At 42.5% G+C, this 19,680-nt stretch overlaps 1 protein-coding gene across 3 annotated transcripts in view; it reads left to right on the top strand.

Moving 5' to 3' along the window:
* LOC149796762 (carbonyl reductase [NADPH] 1-like) overlaps nucleotides 1-19,680 on the top strand; it is an 84,578-nt gene that overhangs the window by 54,066 nt on the left and 10,832 nt on the right. For all 3 annotated transcript variants that reach the window (XM_089961419.1, XM_089961420.1, XM_089961421.1), the window contains 2 exons: nucleotides 3,715-3,859; nucleotides 5,884-5,947. In XM_089961419.1, the coding sequence (XP_089817545.1) occupies nucleotides 3,715-3,859; nucleotides 5,884-5,947 (209 nt within the window). The remainder of the gene's footprint in view (nucleotides 1-3,714; nucleotides 3,860-5,883; nucleotides 5,948-19,680) is intronic.

The raw sequence follows: 19,680 nt of genomic DNA on the forward strand, positions 1-19,680 counted from the left end.
ATTTAAGTCAGCAATAGTATTATAAAATCAATATTTTGCAAATATTTAGGTTGAAGACCGTAAGGGGGAAAGAAAGAATCTCGGCATAAAGAAATTGGAAATATAGCACCGTTACTGTGGCATTAGTGTAGCAGTGTTTATATTGAAAACGAGTTCATCGGGGTCCACTAATTTGTTTAAATCCAATGGAATATATTTATCAAGAGATTACAGCCCGGTCATAATGCATTTTTTCATACCAGAGATTAGAAATGGAAAATGCCATATTAGCCTGAGAAAATTGTATTGAGGTTTCATTGTCCTATTCTGCTGTGAAAGCTTCATATAGATTCCATCTGCGTCTGTATGCTATATTTGAATTGGTATCAATACAGGAGAGTATCAAAATTAACGGATCAAGTTCGATATTGGCGCTCTCTCTGGGTCCATGTATGGAGCCTAAGTCCGGAATCTGTGCACATGCAAGCGAGAAATAATGTGACGTGTAGCCAGACATGTATTCAGGAACATAATGGCAGCCTGTTTTAGGTTTGCCTTATGAATACTATCAACCAACCCCGTGCTGTCTGTGTGAATGTAAAGGCAATCTTTGGCACGTTGATGGGCTTAAAATTTTCATTGCTAGAATAATTGGACATTGTTCCAAAGGGAATGATAATTTGGTCTCGCCTTTCCATATTTCATGTACCATAAAACCATTTCCCAGCACATTTCCAAAGCCAACTAGTGTGGAAATAAACGTCACTTTAATCCAGAGCGATCTGGGAGTCATAAAGATGAAACACTGAATTCTTTCAGGAATGTCCACCACAACTGAAATCAACCCGACACTGTAAAATGCGTGAAGTGATGTGGTTTGACACACTTACTGTCAATATCAATCAGCAGCCTCGAGAAAGCAAGAAAACTACACATGCAAAATTCGGTGTACCAGTTATGGATTGGTGATTGTCTGGTGCCATCTTGAGTTTTGGAATACAGGGTATTAGTAGGTTGTAATAATTTTGCAGTTTATCTACGAATAGTCTGCCTTCCATCTTGTCTGAATTCAATGTATAGCCAGTATTATTGGAATGGGAAAGAAAATTTCCTCCGCAGACATAAAAATTTCAGTATCGGCACAAAGCATCAAGAATTTGTCAAATATCTCCTTGCATGTGTTGGATTACAAAATCGGAAATCCACCCAGAACATTTAGCATGTAGAAAAAGCCCAGTGTGAGTTGCAATCCACTGTAGTACACTGCGAACATATTAAAAATGTTGACAGCTGACGCTACGGCCCATAGGAAGGCGCTTGTTATAATATTGCATGTTATCCGAGTTCAGTCCTAACTATGTCTGTTTTAGCCATAACCCAACTTTTACCAAATTTCTTAATAATTTTTATAGCGTGTTCCACAGTTAGTTATATTTAACTAAACCTTTTGCTGGAGGCATACCATCATGTATAGAAAGATCAATGAGGATATGACGAGTGGTGAATCATTCGGAAAGTACCAAGTGTTTCATTTGCGACTAAACCGAGAGGGAACGTATGAAAGAGAGTGAAGGGGGAGTCTTGAAAGTACCTACAAATCTGCCAGTAGAAAATTGTTTGTGGATTTTTCTTAAACAACCTCCGGATTTTGTGTGACTGATGTAAGATTGTGAATTTGAATGGATAAGAGAAAACATCGTGCCCCACATGAAATCAAAATATAAATCCCCTCATTTAAGAGCTGTAGTTTGGAAGAGTCATATCCTCCCAACAAGTGTTCAAACCTTTTTTCAAGAGGAATAGGGAGCCCATTGATTACGCGGACCACATTTTCTTTTTGAGACTGAGTTTAGAGTTTGAAGCTGGACCCTAATACTGAGTGTAGCCACCACGAAAGGGCGGCATGTTGCATCTGTTTTAGAACATATTTAAGCAATAATTTGAAGGTTCATTAACGGGCAAATTGCATTTCATAAAGGGATGAGCTTCCAAACGATTCAAACAATAATGTTGGTGATTGCTAACCCCGCAGAACAGTGCATCCCTTTGTAGCGATAAAGGCAGGTCCTATTAGGGGGATTCATTTTGGAGATAGAAGATGGTGTTGAAGCCCGACAGGTTGCCAATGACAAGGTTTCTATTTCTTTTGAAGTGGTTTGGGTACGACAACTGACCCAGTAGCGCCACAATGGCTGACAACAAAGTTGTTTCAAAGAAAAGAACGAAAGGAGCAGGACCTGGCCTTCTATTTCCCTCTGTGAACAGATACAAACGAAATCGAAAAAGAGAACAGCTACAAAACAAGGTTTCGTATCCTCGAAAAGGCAAATAACATATACACCGACAAATACACAACTGAAATTTTTCAGCAAGCACGATAGCACGATTTCTGCATAAGACTTCACGTGGTACTGATTAGCCATAGTTACCGTTTGAATGTTTCTTTATTATATTATAACATGTAATTAGACGGGGTACCAGAAGTGCAAAAGTGCCACGGTCTTTTAGCAGACAAATACATACCTTTAAACCAAAGGTCTTCCTGATATGCAACTTATCCAAGCAAAATTTGTTATCATAGTCCCAAACTATCAAACGCTGGTAACCAGCAACTTCAGATCCCAAGATGGTTTTCATCTCCTTTGCCAAGTGACAGTACATTCCTTTGTAGGTTCTATCGGCTGCTTCTTTCGTTTGGTTAAGTATCCGGCAACACTTCAAAGGTGTAAAGTTGCAAGGAACATAGGTATTATCGGACACAAAAAAAATATGTTTAACACGGTATTTCCCGCGTAACAGCGTAGAAAATGTGACCAACCTATGCGCGATTCCCTTTAGTGACATGACCGCATTTACATCGTTATCCCCAAACAGCAGAACTACAGCTTAGGGGCCGTTTATGTGCACTTAGTTCTCATCATATTGCAAAAACTGTACAAACTACACTCTTTTTCATCTCTTTCATATGTACAGAAGAAACTTCCGCTACTTTTAAAGACGGAAGGTGTCTAGGAGCCGTCCCTGACCTGAAATATCAATTCAACCATTTACAGAGGGAAAAACCTAGAATAGGTGCCGTTATCGTCATCTTTGCGAACGATACAATGGATCTTTACGAAAGAAGAAACTTTCTACCCACTCTCTCTACTTCCTAGTGCAAGAAATAAACTGGAAACTGATCCTTGAAAGAGTAAAGACAAATGGTTGCAAAGAAACGAAAGTAAAAAGAACGATCGAAAGGAAAATAATTTTTTTTTTAAAGATATGAGTGCTAAATGTACATCCCATATTTCCAAGAATTCTTTTGCAAATGACGCTAACACTGATAACCAATCTACTTTTAAACCTAAAAGCTAGATATCATTAACTAAAAAGTCATCCGACCCCATTTTCGGGTCTGGCTGGTCCTAGAGGGCTTGCACTTCTTTTGTTTACAAGGCATTTTCACACCGCATCATAAATATCCTTGCGCTAGCGGAAATATTCTTTTTTAGCAGTCAATCAAATATAGCATTGCAGATTCGTATTAGGGAGAGTTGTCGTTAGTAACGATATGTTCCGAATTACGCGTCTTCCATTCAACATTTTAAAAGCTGTAATTTGATTCGTAAACCGCAGCGTTAGCAGAGCATGGCCTTTTATTGGTGTCCATCATATCTTCACGCAAGACTGTGGATATCTCATATAATTAGATTGATGAAATGTTAGACATATCGACTTAAAACCTTCTTTAAGGGCTGCCAAGTCAGACACCGTGGAAGAAAAGGGATGGGCAAAAGTCGCATACGGCGTTTCTAAGATTGCTTTGAGGGTCGTTTCTTATATCCAGGCCAAAGACTTTACCAAAGATACCAAGAGGCCAGACATTGTTGTGAACTCGGTAAATTGTTTTATTTCTCTCCGCTATCGAAATGGGTAAATTCTTATGGTACTGCTCTACGATATCGTAATCTGATAGGTTAATTCATATGGTACTGCTCTACGATATCGTAATCTGATAGGTCAGTTATTATGGCACTGCTTTACGATATCGTAATCTGATAGGTCAGTTCTTATGGTATTGCTTTACGATATCGTAATCTGATAGGTCTTTTCTTATGGTACTGCTTTACGATATCGTAATCTGATAGGTGAATTCTTATATTATTGCTCAACGATATCGTATTCTGATAGGTCAGTTCTTATGGTACTGCTCTACGATATCGTAATCTGAATAGGGCTTGAATTTCTTTTAAAAAGAATTTCACAGATTTCTCTTTGTTTTGGTGTATGTTTTGTTACGAGTCTTTGCTCTTAAAGTAAGTAACAGAAAAGAGTGAAAACAACGAGCTTTGTAAACTTTAGAAAATAATTTATTTCCCAAGAATACAAAGTGAAAAATAAAAAAGAACTTACAGTTTCGTGAATTAAATCCAAATATAAGCCAAAAATTAAAAAATAAGTCATAGTAATAAAACGTCCTGAATGAAACTGAGTTCGAGTCCCGATGAAATCAAAATTTGAAGGCGATGACGTATGTAATAGTCAGCGAAGTGCTGATGTGTCAGCAGTCTCTGGTTGAATCTCAGAAATATTATTCCAGGCTGGAATTTAGTATCGATTCCAGTGAATACCTTTATCCAAGAATTTTGTCAGAGCACTTTTGTGTTTCCAGAGAAAATAATCACTTGAATTCAATAATTTTAAGCAAATAAATTCAGCACAAACTGATCACAAAGCACGACTAAATTCTGACAGTCACAAGATATTATAGTTCTCTGTTTGACCTCAGGTCACAAATTAGCATTCTCTAAAAACATCCAACACCCAATGGAAAATAACTTTCTAGCATGATTTAATGAGCCTTGTTTATTTAAAACATAATAGCCTATAAAATTCACTTTGGTTTCTCCAAAGCGCTGACCCAAATCAACATGTTTACATAAATTAAATAAAAAGTCAATCACGTCAAACAGAAATGAACTCAGTTTTGGACAAGGTCAAGTCCAGTAAACAATGTTACATTACAGTAATATGTAATGGAATTTAAAAAATTAAAACCAACAGAAAAATAATTAAATTAAATATACGTAACAGCTCAATGGATGTAATTTGCGTTGGACAATATGCGGCTTGACCTAACCTCAGATGCACACTTATCAAAAGTCTGCTAGCTTGGTTTGATCATGATCATTTCCTGGACTTCAAAGGGTGTATTGGAAGAAAACGAGTCGATTACTTCGTATCTGTCTCTCTAGCAGAAGCTGGTATTGCCTATTCCGGCAAAATTCACTTACCCTTTTTTAATAACTCCTAATATTATTATACTTTAGACTAGCCAAGCTTATTTTTTTGAGGACACGGAAGCAGCCATTTTGATTAGCTGTCTGCTTCAGATAGTGCGTGATTTCCATAATTACCACATACTGTATAAAGAACTTTGTCACAGTATATGAAAGTAGCATATAGGCATGACATACTGTATAAAGAACTTTAAGTCACAGTATATGAAAGTAGCATACAGGCATGACATACTGTATAAAGAACTTTAAGTCACAGTATATGACAGTAGCATACAGGCATGACACTATTCCCTCCATTGTGTATGTTACAAATGCAAACGATTCCTTGTGCGTGTTCCTATTTCACAAGTACGTAATAATTATAAAGTGGTCAATCCCATTATGACGAATAACTTATCTGCATATATTGCGATATATGTATGAAATATATTAATTCACTGCTTTTGAATTATTCGGTCCAGAATTATAATTTGAAACAAATCTAATGTTGAAGTACATTTTGTTCAGGAATACAAAGCATGCGTTGTTTATTATTATTATTATTACTATTATTATTACATATTTTCTTTTTATTGTATAGAATATGATATTTTCTTAAAAATGTATATAATATATTTTCCAGTGTTGTCCTGGCGATGTTAATACTGACATGACAGATCACAGAGGAATAAAGACAATCGATGAAGGTAATTACTATTTAATTCTTAAGTAGTGAAAGGGGCCACCCTACGTACAATGGGAATTAGCATTACAGGGACCCCTGGGCCACTCTACGTACAATGGAAATTTAACATGGCGAAAAATCGTGGGCCACTCTACGTACAAGGGGAATTTAACATGGCAATAAATCGTGGGCCACTCTACGTACAAGGGGAATTTAACATGGGGAATAGAGTTTGGGGTTGTTTAGGGACAAAGGGAATGGAACATGGGATTTTTTTTTAAATTTAAAAATTTAAAAAAAGGGGTAGGCAATGGAAAGGCTATCTCTTTTCGAGAAATATGGCTGGCCCTGAAAAGGGCCTTTGGTTTATGTTAATATGCCCTTAGCATAAAGGGCATTTGCGACATCTTCTTTTCCTCAAACTTCGTCTTACAGCAGGGCCATACATCAGAGTCCTCTTGAGGCAACCTTGTCTCTCTATATAGACTCTTCTTATCCACAGGCTGCTGTTGGTCCTGTGGACAACGGTCCACTTGGATCGGACATACATGAGCATGTCCGTCCTGAACATCATTGTTGACACAAGGGTTGAAGATTCAACGTCGGTCCACATGTTGAGGCTCCGAGAATAGGTGAATCAATGCAGTGAACTGCGCTTATTTATAGGGACAGAAAGGATTGAAACGGATTGAGTTCATTCACCAATCCAAACACGCGTTACAGAATTCAGTCAGCCCGCATCCAATCCGAAGAGAGCAGTCTGTGACGTCACGTAGTCAATATAGATTCGCTAGCGCTTGTGTGCAGTCAATCTATGCGATAGTGATTCAACATGACGGAAACTCAGAAAACGATCCAGTGGGGTGCACCAGCAGGGGAGACCGCCCAAGGGAACCCGGACTTACTTTCAGAAGAGGTGAATTGGGATTTTGTGGATTTTCTCTCCTCGCAAGAATTTGTTCCGGAACCTTCGTTACCTTCTTCATTACCGCAAGTGGAGAATTTTAGACAGAGACAGAAAGAAGAATTGGAGAAATTTATACAACGACAAAAGGAAGCGGAACAGGCTTTTCTCCTACAGCAACAGCAACAAGAAGAAGAGGTAAGAAAAAAACAACAGCAAGAAGAAGTAGCAGCAAAGAAACAAGAGGGTGAAAATCAAACGGTCACGGTACTGTTGGACATTTTAGCGGAGTTAAGAAGTCTGAAACAAATGTATCAGACTTCTTTATCACGACCGAAGAGAATACGACCTTCCCGAGCCAAACATGTCAACCCTGTGACTAAGCCTACCGTACCACCCTTAGTGATTTCAACCCAATCATTATCATCATTACGCAGTCCAGAAGTAGGCCTTGGCCGTGGCAAAGGCTTAAGGCAGTTAAAATTGATTGCTTAAACTCACCCCTGCACCATAAAGAAAAAAAGCCCTTTTCAGGGCCACCCACATTTCTCGAAAAGAAATACAATTTCAATTTGCCAATAACTCAAAAAAAACCTCACCCATTTTACCCTTATAGTACGTGTCTGTGTATGAGTGCGTGAGTGTAGCTTCTTATTTTAAAATCAAAACTCAAAGACTCTTACCTTATATCATTCATGTATTCTTTTCTCCATTTTTTTACAATCCAATTCACAACACAACACTTTAATAAAAAGTTCATTGATTTCTTCTTTTCTCCTTGTTTAGTCTCTCTGTTTTTTGAATTTCTTCACCGTCACACTCTTTTCCTCTTCTTCCTCCTCGCTTTCTTCCCTTCTTCTTTTTTTCTCCTGTTTCTTTTTCTTCACCTGTCTTCTTTCTTCCTCAGAAGAATCCCTCTCTTCCTCAGAAGAATCCCTCTCTTCCTCTGAAGAATCCCTCTCTTCTTCTGAAGAATTCCTCTTTTCTTCTGACTCCTCTTGTTTCTTTTTTGGGCAATCTGGAGACCAATGTCCTTTTTCTTTACAATAATAACAGGTATCTTGACTTTTGTCTTTTTTATCCCCTGTTTTTTTTCTTTTTTGACGGTCTGGACACTCTGAAGACCAATGCCCTTTCTTCTGACGGATATAGCAAGTATCTTGACTTTTATCTCTAAAGGAAGGAGAGTAGTCCGTAGGCTGGTCTGAAGAGAATTTTCTAATGACCCCTCGCAAATCTCTGACGAAATGTTCCATCTGGTTAGTCTCTTCCATCGTTGTGCTCGGCTTGAGAGTGAAATGAATAGTGAAAGGATAAGACACACACCCTTTTATATACGCTGGTCTGCTATGACTATAAAGTAGTTTATGGTGTTTGAACTTGAGTCATTTGACGTTTTGCTTTCAAGATGAAACGATCCCATTCATTCGAGAAGAAAGAAGAAGAAGAAAGTAAGAGGCAGAAACGTGATCTATCGCCTCGAACCAGGGCTGAAATCTTGGCACAAATTCATGCCAGTGATTTTGAAGAGGACATGAGTGAACCAGAATTTGAAACCTCTAAACCAAGTTCACCACCCTTAGTTAACCCTGAAAAGTACTATTCCATTCGAGAGACGGAAAAGCGCTCCTCTAGAAAATTTAGAACCACGGCTTACAAATACACGGTGAAGTTTAAAGATTTCAAGGCTGAAGTACCGTTAGAGAAAGCAGAAGTGTTCATCACTGAGGTGTGGGATTCTTTGCTCACTGCACTCAAGCGACAATGTCAACCCAAAGAAGACGATCGCTTGAGACTTTCCATACAACACGACGGTTTGAAATCCCCTGTTTGGATCGAGTTTAGCACCCCTGCAGAATTGACTGCTTCCAAAGTCATGGACAAGATTCAACACGTACAACAATCTAATGATCAGTTTGACATCACCGATGGTAAAGCCACACTGGACATGACCCACGTCTCTCCTCCTCAAGGGACAGGACGCAAAAAGATGTTATTGGTGGACGACCTTCGCAACACCAAAACGAGTCTCGTCCGAATTAACAACCCTCATGACCAGATGTGTTTAGCCCGTGCCATCGTGGTGGGACAAACCTATGCCAACAAGAACGACACGGTAGAATGGAAAAGAACCTGGAACACTATTCAACGTTCCGACCGAGCCAAACAACGAAACGAAGCAGAACTCCTGTTACAACAAGCCGGATTGCCCAAAGACACACCTTGTGGCATTCCCGAGATGCAAAAATTGCAAGATGTCCTAGCTCCACGCTACACCTTGAAAGTGCACCCTCAAGAAATGCGCGGGCCTCTATTGTTTCGAGGCCAAGATTTTAAGGACGGAAAATACATTCACCTTTATCATCACGATGACCATTTCGATACCATTACCAGTATCACTGGATTCCTGGGATACAGATATTACTGTGAGAAATGTGACTATGGTTATAATAATCGAGAGCAACACAAACATTGTGGATGGAAATGCTCAGGATGTTTGGCCTCTCCACCCTGTCTGAGCGAAGAACCAGTGCCTTGTTCCACTTGTCTGCGTACGTTTGTCAGCCCTACCTGTTACCAACAACATCTGAAGACGCAAGGTTCACAGAAGAAATGCGCTTGTCAACTCCTGAGATTGTGCCCTACGTGTGGACAAGGCATACGTACCAATAATACCAAGGCACACGTATGTTCAGGAAAGAAAAAATGTCACATTTGTCACCACATCGTGGACTTGGAACACGAATGTTACGTGCAAAAATACCAACCCCCACCAGAGAAAGAGGACGGTCACAAGAAGAAAGGCAATTTCATCTTTTTCGATTTCGAATGCATGCAAGAGACCGGCATTCACATTCCTAATTTTTGCGTGGCTCATCGAGCGTGCGAGAAGTGCATTCAAGAACCTATCTTCAGTCATTGCCCTCACTGTAGCAAGATTCCCGGAGGGCGTGAAAAAATCTTTCGGGGACCAAACACGTTAGCCGATTTTGCCCAATGGGTCTTAGACCCCGTCGACAAGACGTGGAGCCAAGAGGACATCGAACGTTACGGAGATTGTCATCGTCATGCCACGGTGATGGCTCACAATTTCTCCGGATACGATGGACAGTTTCTTCTCAGATACTATACGGAACAAGGCACCGAGCGTCCTAAAGTGACTTTGAACGGAGCCAAAATCATTTTCATGCAAGTGGGACAAGTACAGTTTAAAGATTCGATGAGCTATTTGGCCATGCCTTTGAGTCGAATGCCTAAAACGTTTGGAATGACAGAAATGGCTAAAGGGTACTTTCCACACTTTTTCAATACGGAAGCCAATCAACACGCCGTTCTACCCCATTTACCTGAGGCTCACTATTACGACCCCGACAACATGCGTACCGAACAACGAGAAGCTTTCTACGCTTGGTACCAGATTCACGCCTCGGACCCTTTCGACTTTCAGGAAGAAATGCTAAAGTATTGTCGTTCCGACGTGGACATTTTACGGCGTTGCTGTGGAAAATTTCGAGAACTGTTCATGGAACACGGAGGGGTCGATCCTTTGAAAGAAGCTTGCACCATTGCCAAAGCGTGTTCCTTAGTGTATCGACAACGATTCATGCCTGAAAAGACCGTGGCTGTCATCAGTCCTCAAACGACCAACTTTGTCAAACGTCAATACTCGGTCAAAGCCCTACGTTGGTTACATTACTTGTGCGACAAGGAAGACAAGTGGATTCAGCATGCCCGCAACGGAGGGGGCGAAAAGACCATCGGAACGTATTCGGTCGATGGCTGGGACTTAGAAAACCCCAAGATCGTGTACGAGTTTAACGGTTGCTTATTTCACGGATGTCCCGTCTGTTACCCTGACCGTAGCACTAAAAATCAGTTTTTACAACGAACCATGGAAGACTTGTACCAGGACACTTGTCAGCGTCGCCTAAAGTTAGAACAGGAAGGATACCAAGTGGTGGAAATGTGGGAACACGAGTACGATCACCGTATGAAAACCGATCCCGAGTTTAAACGCCTCGTGGAAAGTTACCAGTTCATGGACCCGCTGTACCCGATGGATAGTTTGTACGGAGGAAGGACCAATGCCACCTGTTTGCTGTACCAAGCCGACGAAGAGAAAGGAGAAGAAATCAAAAACTTGGACGTGTGTTCGCTGTATCCCTACGTGTGCAAATATTGTCGCTTTCCTGTAGGGCACCCGCAATTGTTAACGGAACACATCGACCTGAAAAACATTCGACAATACGAAGGCTTGATCAAGTGTAAAGTTTTGCCTCCCACGAACCTATACCATCCCGTCTTACCTCACCATTGTCAAGGCAAACTGATGTTTCCATTGTGCCGTACTTGTGCCGAAACGTGCAACCAAGACCAGCCTTGTCAGCACACCCAGGAAGAACGGGCCTTGACGGGAACCTGGGTCAGCGTAGAATTGTTCAAAGCTCTGGACATGGGATACCAACTGTTAGAAGTGTACGAAATTTGCCACTTTCCCAAGACACAACAATACCACAAGGGTGATCCCAGTCAGAAAGGCATTTTCGCCGACTACGTGGATGCCTTTTTGAAACTGAAACAAGAAGCCAGCGGCTATCCTTCCTGGTGTCACACTCCCGAAGACCAAATACAATTCAAAGAGAAATACTACGAACAAGAAGGCATCACTTTAGACCACATCGAGAAAAACGAAGGCAGGCGATCTTTTGCCAAAGTGATGTTAAATTGCTTGTGGGGTAAAATGGCACAACGACCGTGCTTACCCAAGACGGAATATTTGACATAACCTTCCCGCTACTTCCAGATGATTCACGACAAAACCAAATACATGAAACACGTGGACGTCGTTCGAGAGAATTTGATCTTGGTCAATTACGAAGATCTGGACTTTGTACAAGACGACCCTTTTGGAAATGTCATCATTGCGGCTTACGTGACAGCCCATGCTCGCTTAAAATTGTACGAAGCTTTAGAACTGTTAGAAGAACGCGTCCTGTACTTTGACACAGACAGTTGCATTTACATCCATCACCCGATTCAACATCACCCTAACATCGAAGGAGACCGTTTAGGAGCCTGGACAGACGAGCATCCCGACGACAAGATTCTAAGTTTTGTCAGTGGCGGTCCCAAAAATTACGGCTACGAATACCGTGACAAACAAGGAGAAGTGCACACGACGTGCAAAGTGAAAGGACTGACTCTGAATTATCGTACCAGTCGAGTGGTCAACTTTGGGGTATTGAAAGAAGCCTTGCAATCGGGAGAGGATGGAAACTTTAAAGTGACCACCTACCAACCGAACAAAATTGTACGTTTACCCACTCACCACATCGTCAGTCGACCCTTGGAAAAAGTCTATCAAATCGTGTACCAGAAGCGAGTTCGACTTCCCAATCATTTCACCTTACCGTATGGACACGTTGGTATAAAACATTGGTTGTAAGAGGATAGCCACCCACCAGAAAGATGACTTCGCCACAGCAAGAATCGAGTGAGAAACCCGATGAGAACTCCAAGTTCAAACCCTACCATTTTCCAGTCTTCTTACCTGACTATTGTGATTGTGCCCGTCGATTGGACACGTTTCAGAAATGGCCTACGGATAGGGAAGGATTACCTTCTTCGCATGTTTTAGCTAGAACAGGATTTGTCTACTTGGGACCTGAGTCAGGATTGGGATACGAGGTACAGTGTTTCGCTTGCGGACTGAAGTTACGAATGGATCTATGTATCTATAAAGATTCAGCTATTCTGGAACATACTCGATGGTCTCCGCACTGCCCTTACCTTTCTATGGCCTTTCCACCCATTACACTACGGTACAATGTTGACGGTACCTTAGAGACGGTACCTTCCGAAACAAGACATAAAAAACGTAAAAAAGGAAAGATGTACAAGCTGGAGACTGCATTGAGACTAGTATAAAAAGGGGGCTATGGTCAAGATCGATAGTTCATTGGGACTACCAAGACCGAGCGAACAAGATGAATACTTTGAAAAAGACATCGTTTCAGTTTGGGGATTGTAAAAAAGTTGTATCTTCCTCTAGTGTGACTAATATTGGATGGATAAGACCCAGGCATTGCGACGGAAAATGTCCTGAAGGAAACTGCGATTGTCCATGTGGTTACCATTGTAATTGCGTAACGGAGTTTGCAGACGAGTGCGATTGTGAGCCTTGCGATGGGACCGATGCTGTACGTTGTGACCTGAGCGATGCCGTAAAGCATCATGGGAACTTTGTTCTCACTGCCCCTGTCATGGAAAGTGATGCTGTGCGTGTCAAACCTGAGGGATGCGAAAGCGATGCCGCTCGTCCTCTTAGACATTTTACCGGGTTTAAAGGGGAATGTTCACCTTCACGTCTACCCCCCTACGGATGTCATCCAGCCCTGAGCAAACTCCTGTTCCTGTCACCCAACCCTCATCGAAACGAACCTGTGAAAAACGAATATTCGTTCCCTGTGCGTTTGTCGGAATACTGCGACTTTGAAAATCGTCTTCAATCGTTCAAAGGAAAATGGCCAAAGTATCTGGGAGGACCGACCCCCGAAGAATTAGCCAGAGCCGGATTTTTCTACTTGGGCGAAGGAGATAAAGTCAAGTGCTTCAGTTGCGGTGTGTCACTTCACCACTGGGAACCGCAAGATTCGGCCTACGTTGAACATGCTCGATGGTCACCGAATTGTCATTACTTACCTTTAGTGGGACCGAGACATTGAAGTAACTTTTTACCATAATAATCTGTTCATGGATACTTTACAAGAGAACATTCGTGCTTTGCCTGTGGAGTTGAGAGAACGCATTTATCGAGAACTGGTCAAAATACAAGTGAAACGTAAAGAACAATTGCATCCGTTACGTCACCGGTGTTTGAACCACTGGTACCTGAAGGCTATACAAGGATTGATTCAATTGAAAGTGTTCCATTGGACAGACATTGATCAACGATCCTCTAGTTTTAAAAAGGATTGGTTTGGTATGGACGATTGTAGTTACATCATTGTAAACGTACTGCATCGAATTCCAGAGGAAGAGTTAACGAATTACCAACATCTTGAACACAATGTCAACTTAGTGAAAGAGGAAACTTCTGAACGAATTGTAATGTGTAGATTAGTGACTCAACGATTTAAATTCGACACTGAAGTGAAACCATGTTTGTGCAAAGAGTACATTTCTTGTGTCAGACCAAAGAGGATTTAGTATGACCTATTCATGGATACTTTGCTAGAGAACATTCGTGCTTTGCCTGTGGAGTTGAGAGAACGCATTTACCGAGAGCTGGTGAAAATACAAGTGAAACGTAAAGAACAACTGCATCCGTTACGTCACCAGATCTTTAACCACTGGTACCTGAATGGTATAAGAGAACTGATTCGTCAGAAATTGTTTCAGTGGTCAGACCTTGTTCAATACTTCCAGGCCCCCGATGATTCACGTGTTGATCATTTTGGTTACTTCGAGATTCACCTAGAGCAACCCATTGAGGAAGACGAGGTAAAGGATTACCAACATTTGTTACGTGGAATCTACTTAGCGGAAGAGGAAACTTCTAAACGAACTCTGACGTTTCGGTTACAGTATGCAAGATTTACATTCCCAACTGGAGAACGAAGATCACTGGCTAGAAAGTACGTGTATTCTTTTCGAAACAAAGAGACTATAAAAACAGGCTGCTATCCCACGACTTATGTCGTATGTCATCCAACAGATTCCGTGGAAGGAACTCAATGACCATATTCAAACCGTGGATCATTACCATCGATTATTACAAGAATTGTATCCATTCAATTTGGGACGACAAGTGGTGTGTGTCTTAGTGACTTGTTTTCTGGGATTTCGTTTACCAGCCGATTCTTTGTGGACTCTTTACGATCAGTACTTACCACCTCCATGGCCTTAAATGGTCACGAAAAACTCCTTTTGCTCAAAGCCTTGCGTTTTCATCTGGATACTTCTCGACCTCAACAGGAAAAAAAGATTCGTCAACTTTTAGCTACCCAAGACGTGTATGACGATGTGTGTGTAGCCTGTGACTTACATCCCCATTGGACAGATGTCCGTGCCTGGAAAGAATGGGATTTTGAGGCTTGGACCCAAGAAGTGGCCCAGTATGCACGAGAGTTGTTCAAGGAAAAAAGTTACTTTTCAACCCGTGTTAGTGACGGTGCCAGAAGAACCCGTCACCCAGGACAGGACTGTCGTGGACAGGCCTGAAAGACCCTTTCGGGAGGACACTTGTGTGACCTTACCCCTGTTGAACTGGTTAGAACATTACCCAAAACATGTGGTTGTTGTACAGACACTTGTGTTTATTCCACATTCATCGTTATCATGTGCCTTTTATCCTTGTACTTAAGCCTTTGGCTTTTATGTATTTTTGTCTTTCGTATTCATGTTTGAAAAAAAACATTCAATAAACGTGTTCTGAAAAAGTATATAAACTCTTGTCTTGTTTGTTTTTCGTGTCACAAGTGACATTTCTCACACCATGGCTACCTCTACTGTCTCTGCTCCCTCTTCTTCTACTGTCAAAGTCATCGACGAACACTTAGATCGTGCCAGTTGGGAGGCTTTGTATCTTCGCCATCCCTTTAACATGCTCATTGCTGGACCTAGCGGTTCAGGCAAAACCGAATTCGTCAAACGTTTGATCGAACATAAACATCATTTGATCGATCGGCCCCCTCAACGGATCGTGTGGTGTTACAAAGAGTGGCAATCGGCGTACAGCCTCTTGCGAGAAAGTCAAGGCGATTCCATCGTGTTTGTGGAAGGCATTCCTAAAGAAGACGACGGCATCGTCTCTGACTCCCGTCTAACCCATTTGGTCATTTTCGACGACATGTTAGGAGAAGACGAAGAAGAAATTAAATTGTGGTTCACGCGCAAAGGGCATCACCGTAATGCCAGTGTCGTTTACATCACTCAAAATTTGTTTCAACAAAGTAAAGCCCATCGCACCATCAGTCTCAATGCGCATTACGTGGTCTTGTTTAAAAGCCCTCGAGATAAATCGCAAGTGCAAGTCTTAGCCAAACATTTAGGAACGCCTTGGCTGACTCAGGCGTACGACGATGCCACTCAAACGCCACACGCCTATTTACTCGTCGATTTGAAACCTACGACCCCCGAGGATTTGCGATTTCGTACCCACTTGTTTCACCACTGGTGCCAAGACGGAGGGCCTGTCCTGTACACGTCTCCGTCCTCGACTTCATTCCACTCCCCATGAAAAAAATCTATAAAAACCTCAGACCCTTTTTCGTCTGTCTCACACAGTGTGAACATGACGTCCCTTCAGTCGCATCTTCCCGTCAAATTGATTCGTGCCTTGTATGGCATCAGTCGAGAAAAAGATCCACAAACACGAGCCCGTGTCTTAGAAGCTAGTCTCAAAGAAGTCTTACGATGGTTCACGGTGACGGCACGTCAATTACTCCAAGGAATCATTCAGATTCCTCATCAAACCCAACGCTTTTTCGATCGAAACAAAGTCGCTTTGGTCCAACTGGCCGATCTCCGCATCGACACTCAAACCAAAAAACAAATCATTTTGAAACCTGGAGGGAGCGGTACTCTAGGAGGGGTCATCATTCGCTCACTCTTAAGATGGGATCCTAATGCCCCCAAAGTTATCCCCAAGACAAAAGTCCAACGAAGCCCCAAGAAGAAAAAGAAAAAGACCAGGTCCCCAAGAAGAATAACTTCTCCAGTGGCAGGACCCTCCTCTTACCAGACACCACCACCATCACCCCGGAAAAAGAAAAGAAGCCCCCAGAAAAAGAAACAGAGAAAAAGTCCCCAGAAAAAGAAAAGTCCACAGAACAAGAAAACTAGTCGCAAGAGAGGCACTTCGGCCAGGACGCAACCTTACACTCGCAAGCCACGACCTGCCACAGCGTCTCCGGCAGCCTCACGTTTGTCCACTTCTCCGTTGATGTCACCAGGAACTGAAGAGTACTTGGAGACGTTGATTACACCAAGAACTTCTCCGTTGATGACCCCCAAAAGAACTTCCCCAGTGGCAGGACCTTCCAATTTAGCGGCAGTGGCTGCTGCTCACAAAGTACCTTCTCCCAAAATCAAAGTCCATGAAAGATCGGGCATGTTACAGAGTTTACTGGATTTGTCCAAGCAAGAACTGGCTCGATTTAGTCCGTTACGTACCCCTGCACGACGTGTCATGCCTGTCCTCAAACTGATAAAACGTAAAGACAATCAGTGGCGACGCGTTCCAGTATAAAAAAGGCCTGTGACCGAGTAGGGTATCAGTGTTTTTAGGTGCTCCTAAAGACTCAAAGATGTCACCCTCCAGAAAACCCCAAGGAAAGAAAAGGAAAGGACTACCACCACGTTTAGCCAAACATGGGGACCTGTTATCTGTCCTGTCCAAAGCTTCTCCACCCCTACGAAAAAAACTCATTCAAACGGCCTCCAAAGAGGTCATCGATACTGTGTGCGAATGTTGTTTGAACGTTTCGAAAGGCACGATCCCTTTGTCCAAACACCAGAAACAATGCTTAGGCAAACATCGTCACGTTCTTCGGAAAATGGTTCAAAAGAAAATTCCCATTCGTCAAAAAAAGAAGATGTTGGTCCAACGTGGAGGCATTTTACCTCTCTTGTTAGGCCCCATACTGAAAGGAGTCTTAGGAACCATGTTGGGAGGACTGATGGGAGCAAGATAAAAAGGCCTTCGGAAGTCCCAAGATCTCAGAATCGACCGCTGACAACCCCATGGAAGGACGAAAACTAGCTTTAGTGCCTTACAAACGATGGATGGAATACCATCGGTGGCAAGAACAACGCACTCCGCATTTACCTCCCAATCCCAATTTGAGCGAGATGTCCCAGCTACAACACGAATTGCAGTCCTTGATGGATCGCCAAGATTTGTCCGAAACAGAAAAATCGCAAAAGTACGGTCAACTCTTGCAACGACTGCAACTCTTTCACCAGAAAGCTTTAGACGAAACAGCTCTACCCACTCTGAAAGATTTTAAGACCTTGATGAAAAGTCCAGCACCATCACCAGTACCAGTACCAGTACCACCAGTACCCGTGACCAAGACAGAAAAAGGAAAAGAAGAAGAAGAAGAAGGGTTTCAAACTCCACCAGAAAAAGTACGCAAGTTAACAACACCACCTACCTCCAGAATTGGATGGATTAAAAAGATGATGGCCACCCCTTCTTCCTCACAAGAGAAAAAGAAAGTGAAGACAGAAGTGAAGACAGAAGTGAAACAAGAACCGATATCCCCCGCTCAGACATCCTCCTCCTCTTCGACACCTATTGCCGGTCGCACACGCAAAGCCTTGCAATCCAAGAAAATACCCCAAGAGAAAAAGAGTAGCCTCTTCCAAGAGTGGGTGCCTTATTAACACACCAATCAACAGACAAAAATGGAAAAAGTCTTAGCTAGCATTTACTACGATCCCTCGCATCCTGCAGGTTACGCAGGAGTTCAAAAATTGTATCGTGCTGCCAAAACGCGACTGAAAAGTCTCCGTTTACCTCAAGTGCAACGATGGTTACAAGAACAAGCTACCTACACTTTGCACAAACCCATTCGACGCAAGTTTGCCAGAAGTCGCACCCGAGTGGAAGGCATCGATCATCAATGGCAAGCCGATTTAGCCGATGTCTCTCATTTGGCCAGCTACAATCGTGGTTACAAATATTTGTTTTGTGTCATCGACGTCTTTTCCAAATTTGCCTGGGTCGTGCCCTTGACTTCCAAATCGAGCAGCGAGTTAGTGCGAGCCCTGCAACGGGTGTTGAAACAAAGCGGTCGTCGCCCTCTTCGATGGCAAACGGACAAAGGCACCGAATTTCTGAACCAAGCTTTCCAAAAGGAATTAAAGAAACGTGACATTCATTTTTTTACCACCGAGAATCCCGAAACCAAAGCCAGCATCGTGGAACGTTTTCAACGCACTTTGAAAGAACGCATGTGGAAATATTTTACGCATCACCACACTCTGAAGTACATCGACATCTTACCACACCTGGTGCAAACGTACAACCAATCTTACCATCGAAGCATCGGACGTGCCCCGCAAGACGTGACTCCCGACAACGAAGTGCTGGTGTTTGAGCGTCTGTTCGGTACGTCCCCGACGAGGGCTGTCCCCAAGAAAAGTGGAGAGTTGACCGTAGGAGATTGGGTGCGCATTGGCAAAACCAAACGCACTTTCGACAAAGGTTACTTACCTAACTGGACGACCGAATTGTTTCGCGTCACTGGACGAGTACATGGCCGTCATCCTACCGTCTATAAATTGGAAGACATGAACGGAGAAGTACTCAAAGGAACGTTTTATTTGCCCGAGTTACAACGTGTCACCAAAAAAGAAGACGACGTGTACGACATCGAAAGCATTCTCGAACGCAGAACCCGTAAAGTGGGCAAACGACGTGTCAAAGAAGTCAAAGTACGTTGGAAAGGATATCCACCCACTTTCGATTCTTGGATCGACGCTTCGCAAGTCATCGACTATAAAAAGAAGAAGTGACCATCATGCCCTTTCACACATCAGACGCAGCTACGTCGACCAGTCCTTCTTCCCCTAGTTCTTCTGTGCAAGATTTACAAAAACAACCCTTGTGGGTGTGGTGTGGAGAACGTGTGCCTAAAACGCAAATCGTCTTTTTCTGCCAAATCTTCGTGGTGTATTGTGTCATCGGGGCAGCCATCGCCAATTTGAATTTGCAACAAGGAGACAAACAATTGTGGACCATTTTATTGAGCAGTTGCATCGGTTACCTGCTTCCCAATCCCTCCCTGAAATTCTCCTCGAACGGGAACGTTGTGTCCAGTGCCAGTGCCAGTCACCACTCC

This window comes from Sinohyriopsis cumingii, chromosome 6 (genome assembly GCF_028554795.1).
Source record: "Sinohyriopsis cumingii isolate HCF-2022 chromosome 6, ASM2855479v2, whole genome shotgun sequence".
Classification (NCBI taxonomy): Eukaryota; Metazoa; Mollusca; class Bivalvia; order Unionida; family Unionidae; genus Sinohyriopsis; species Sinohyriopsis cumingii.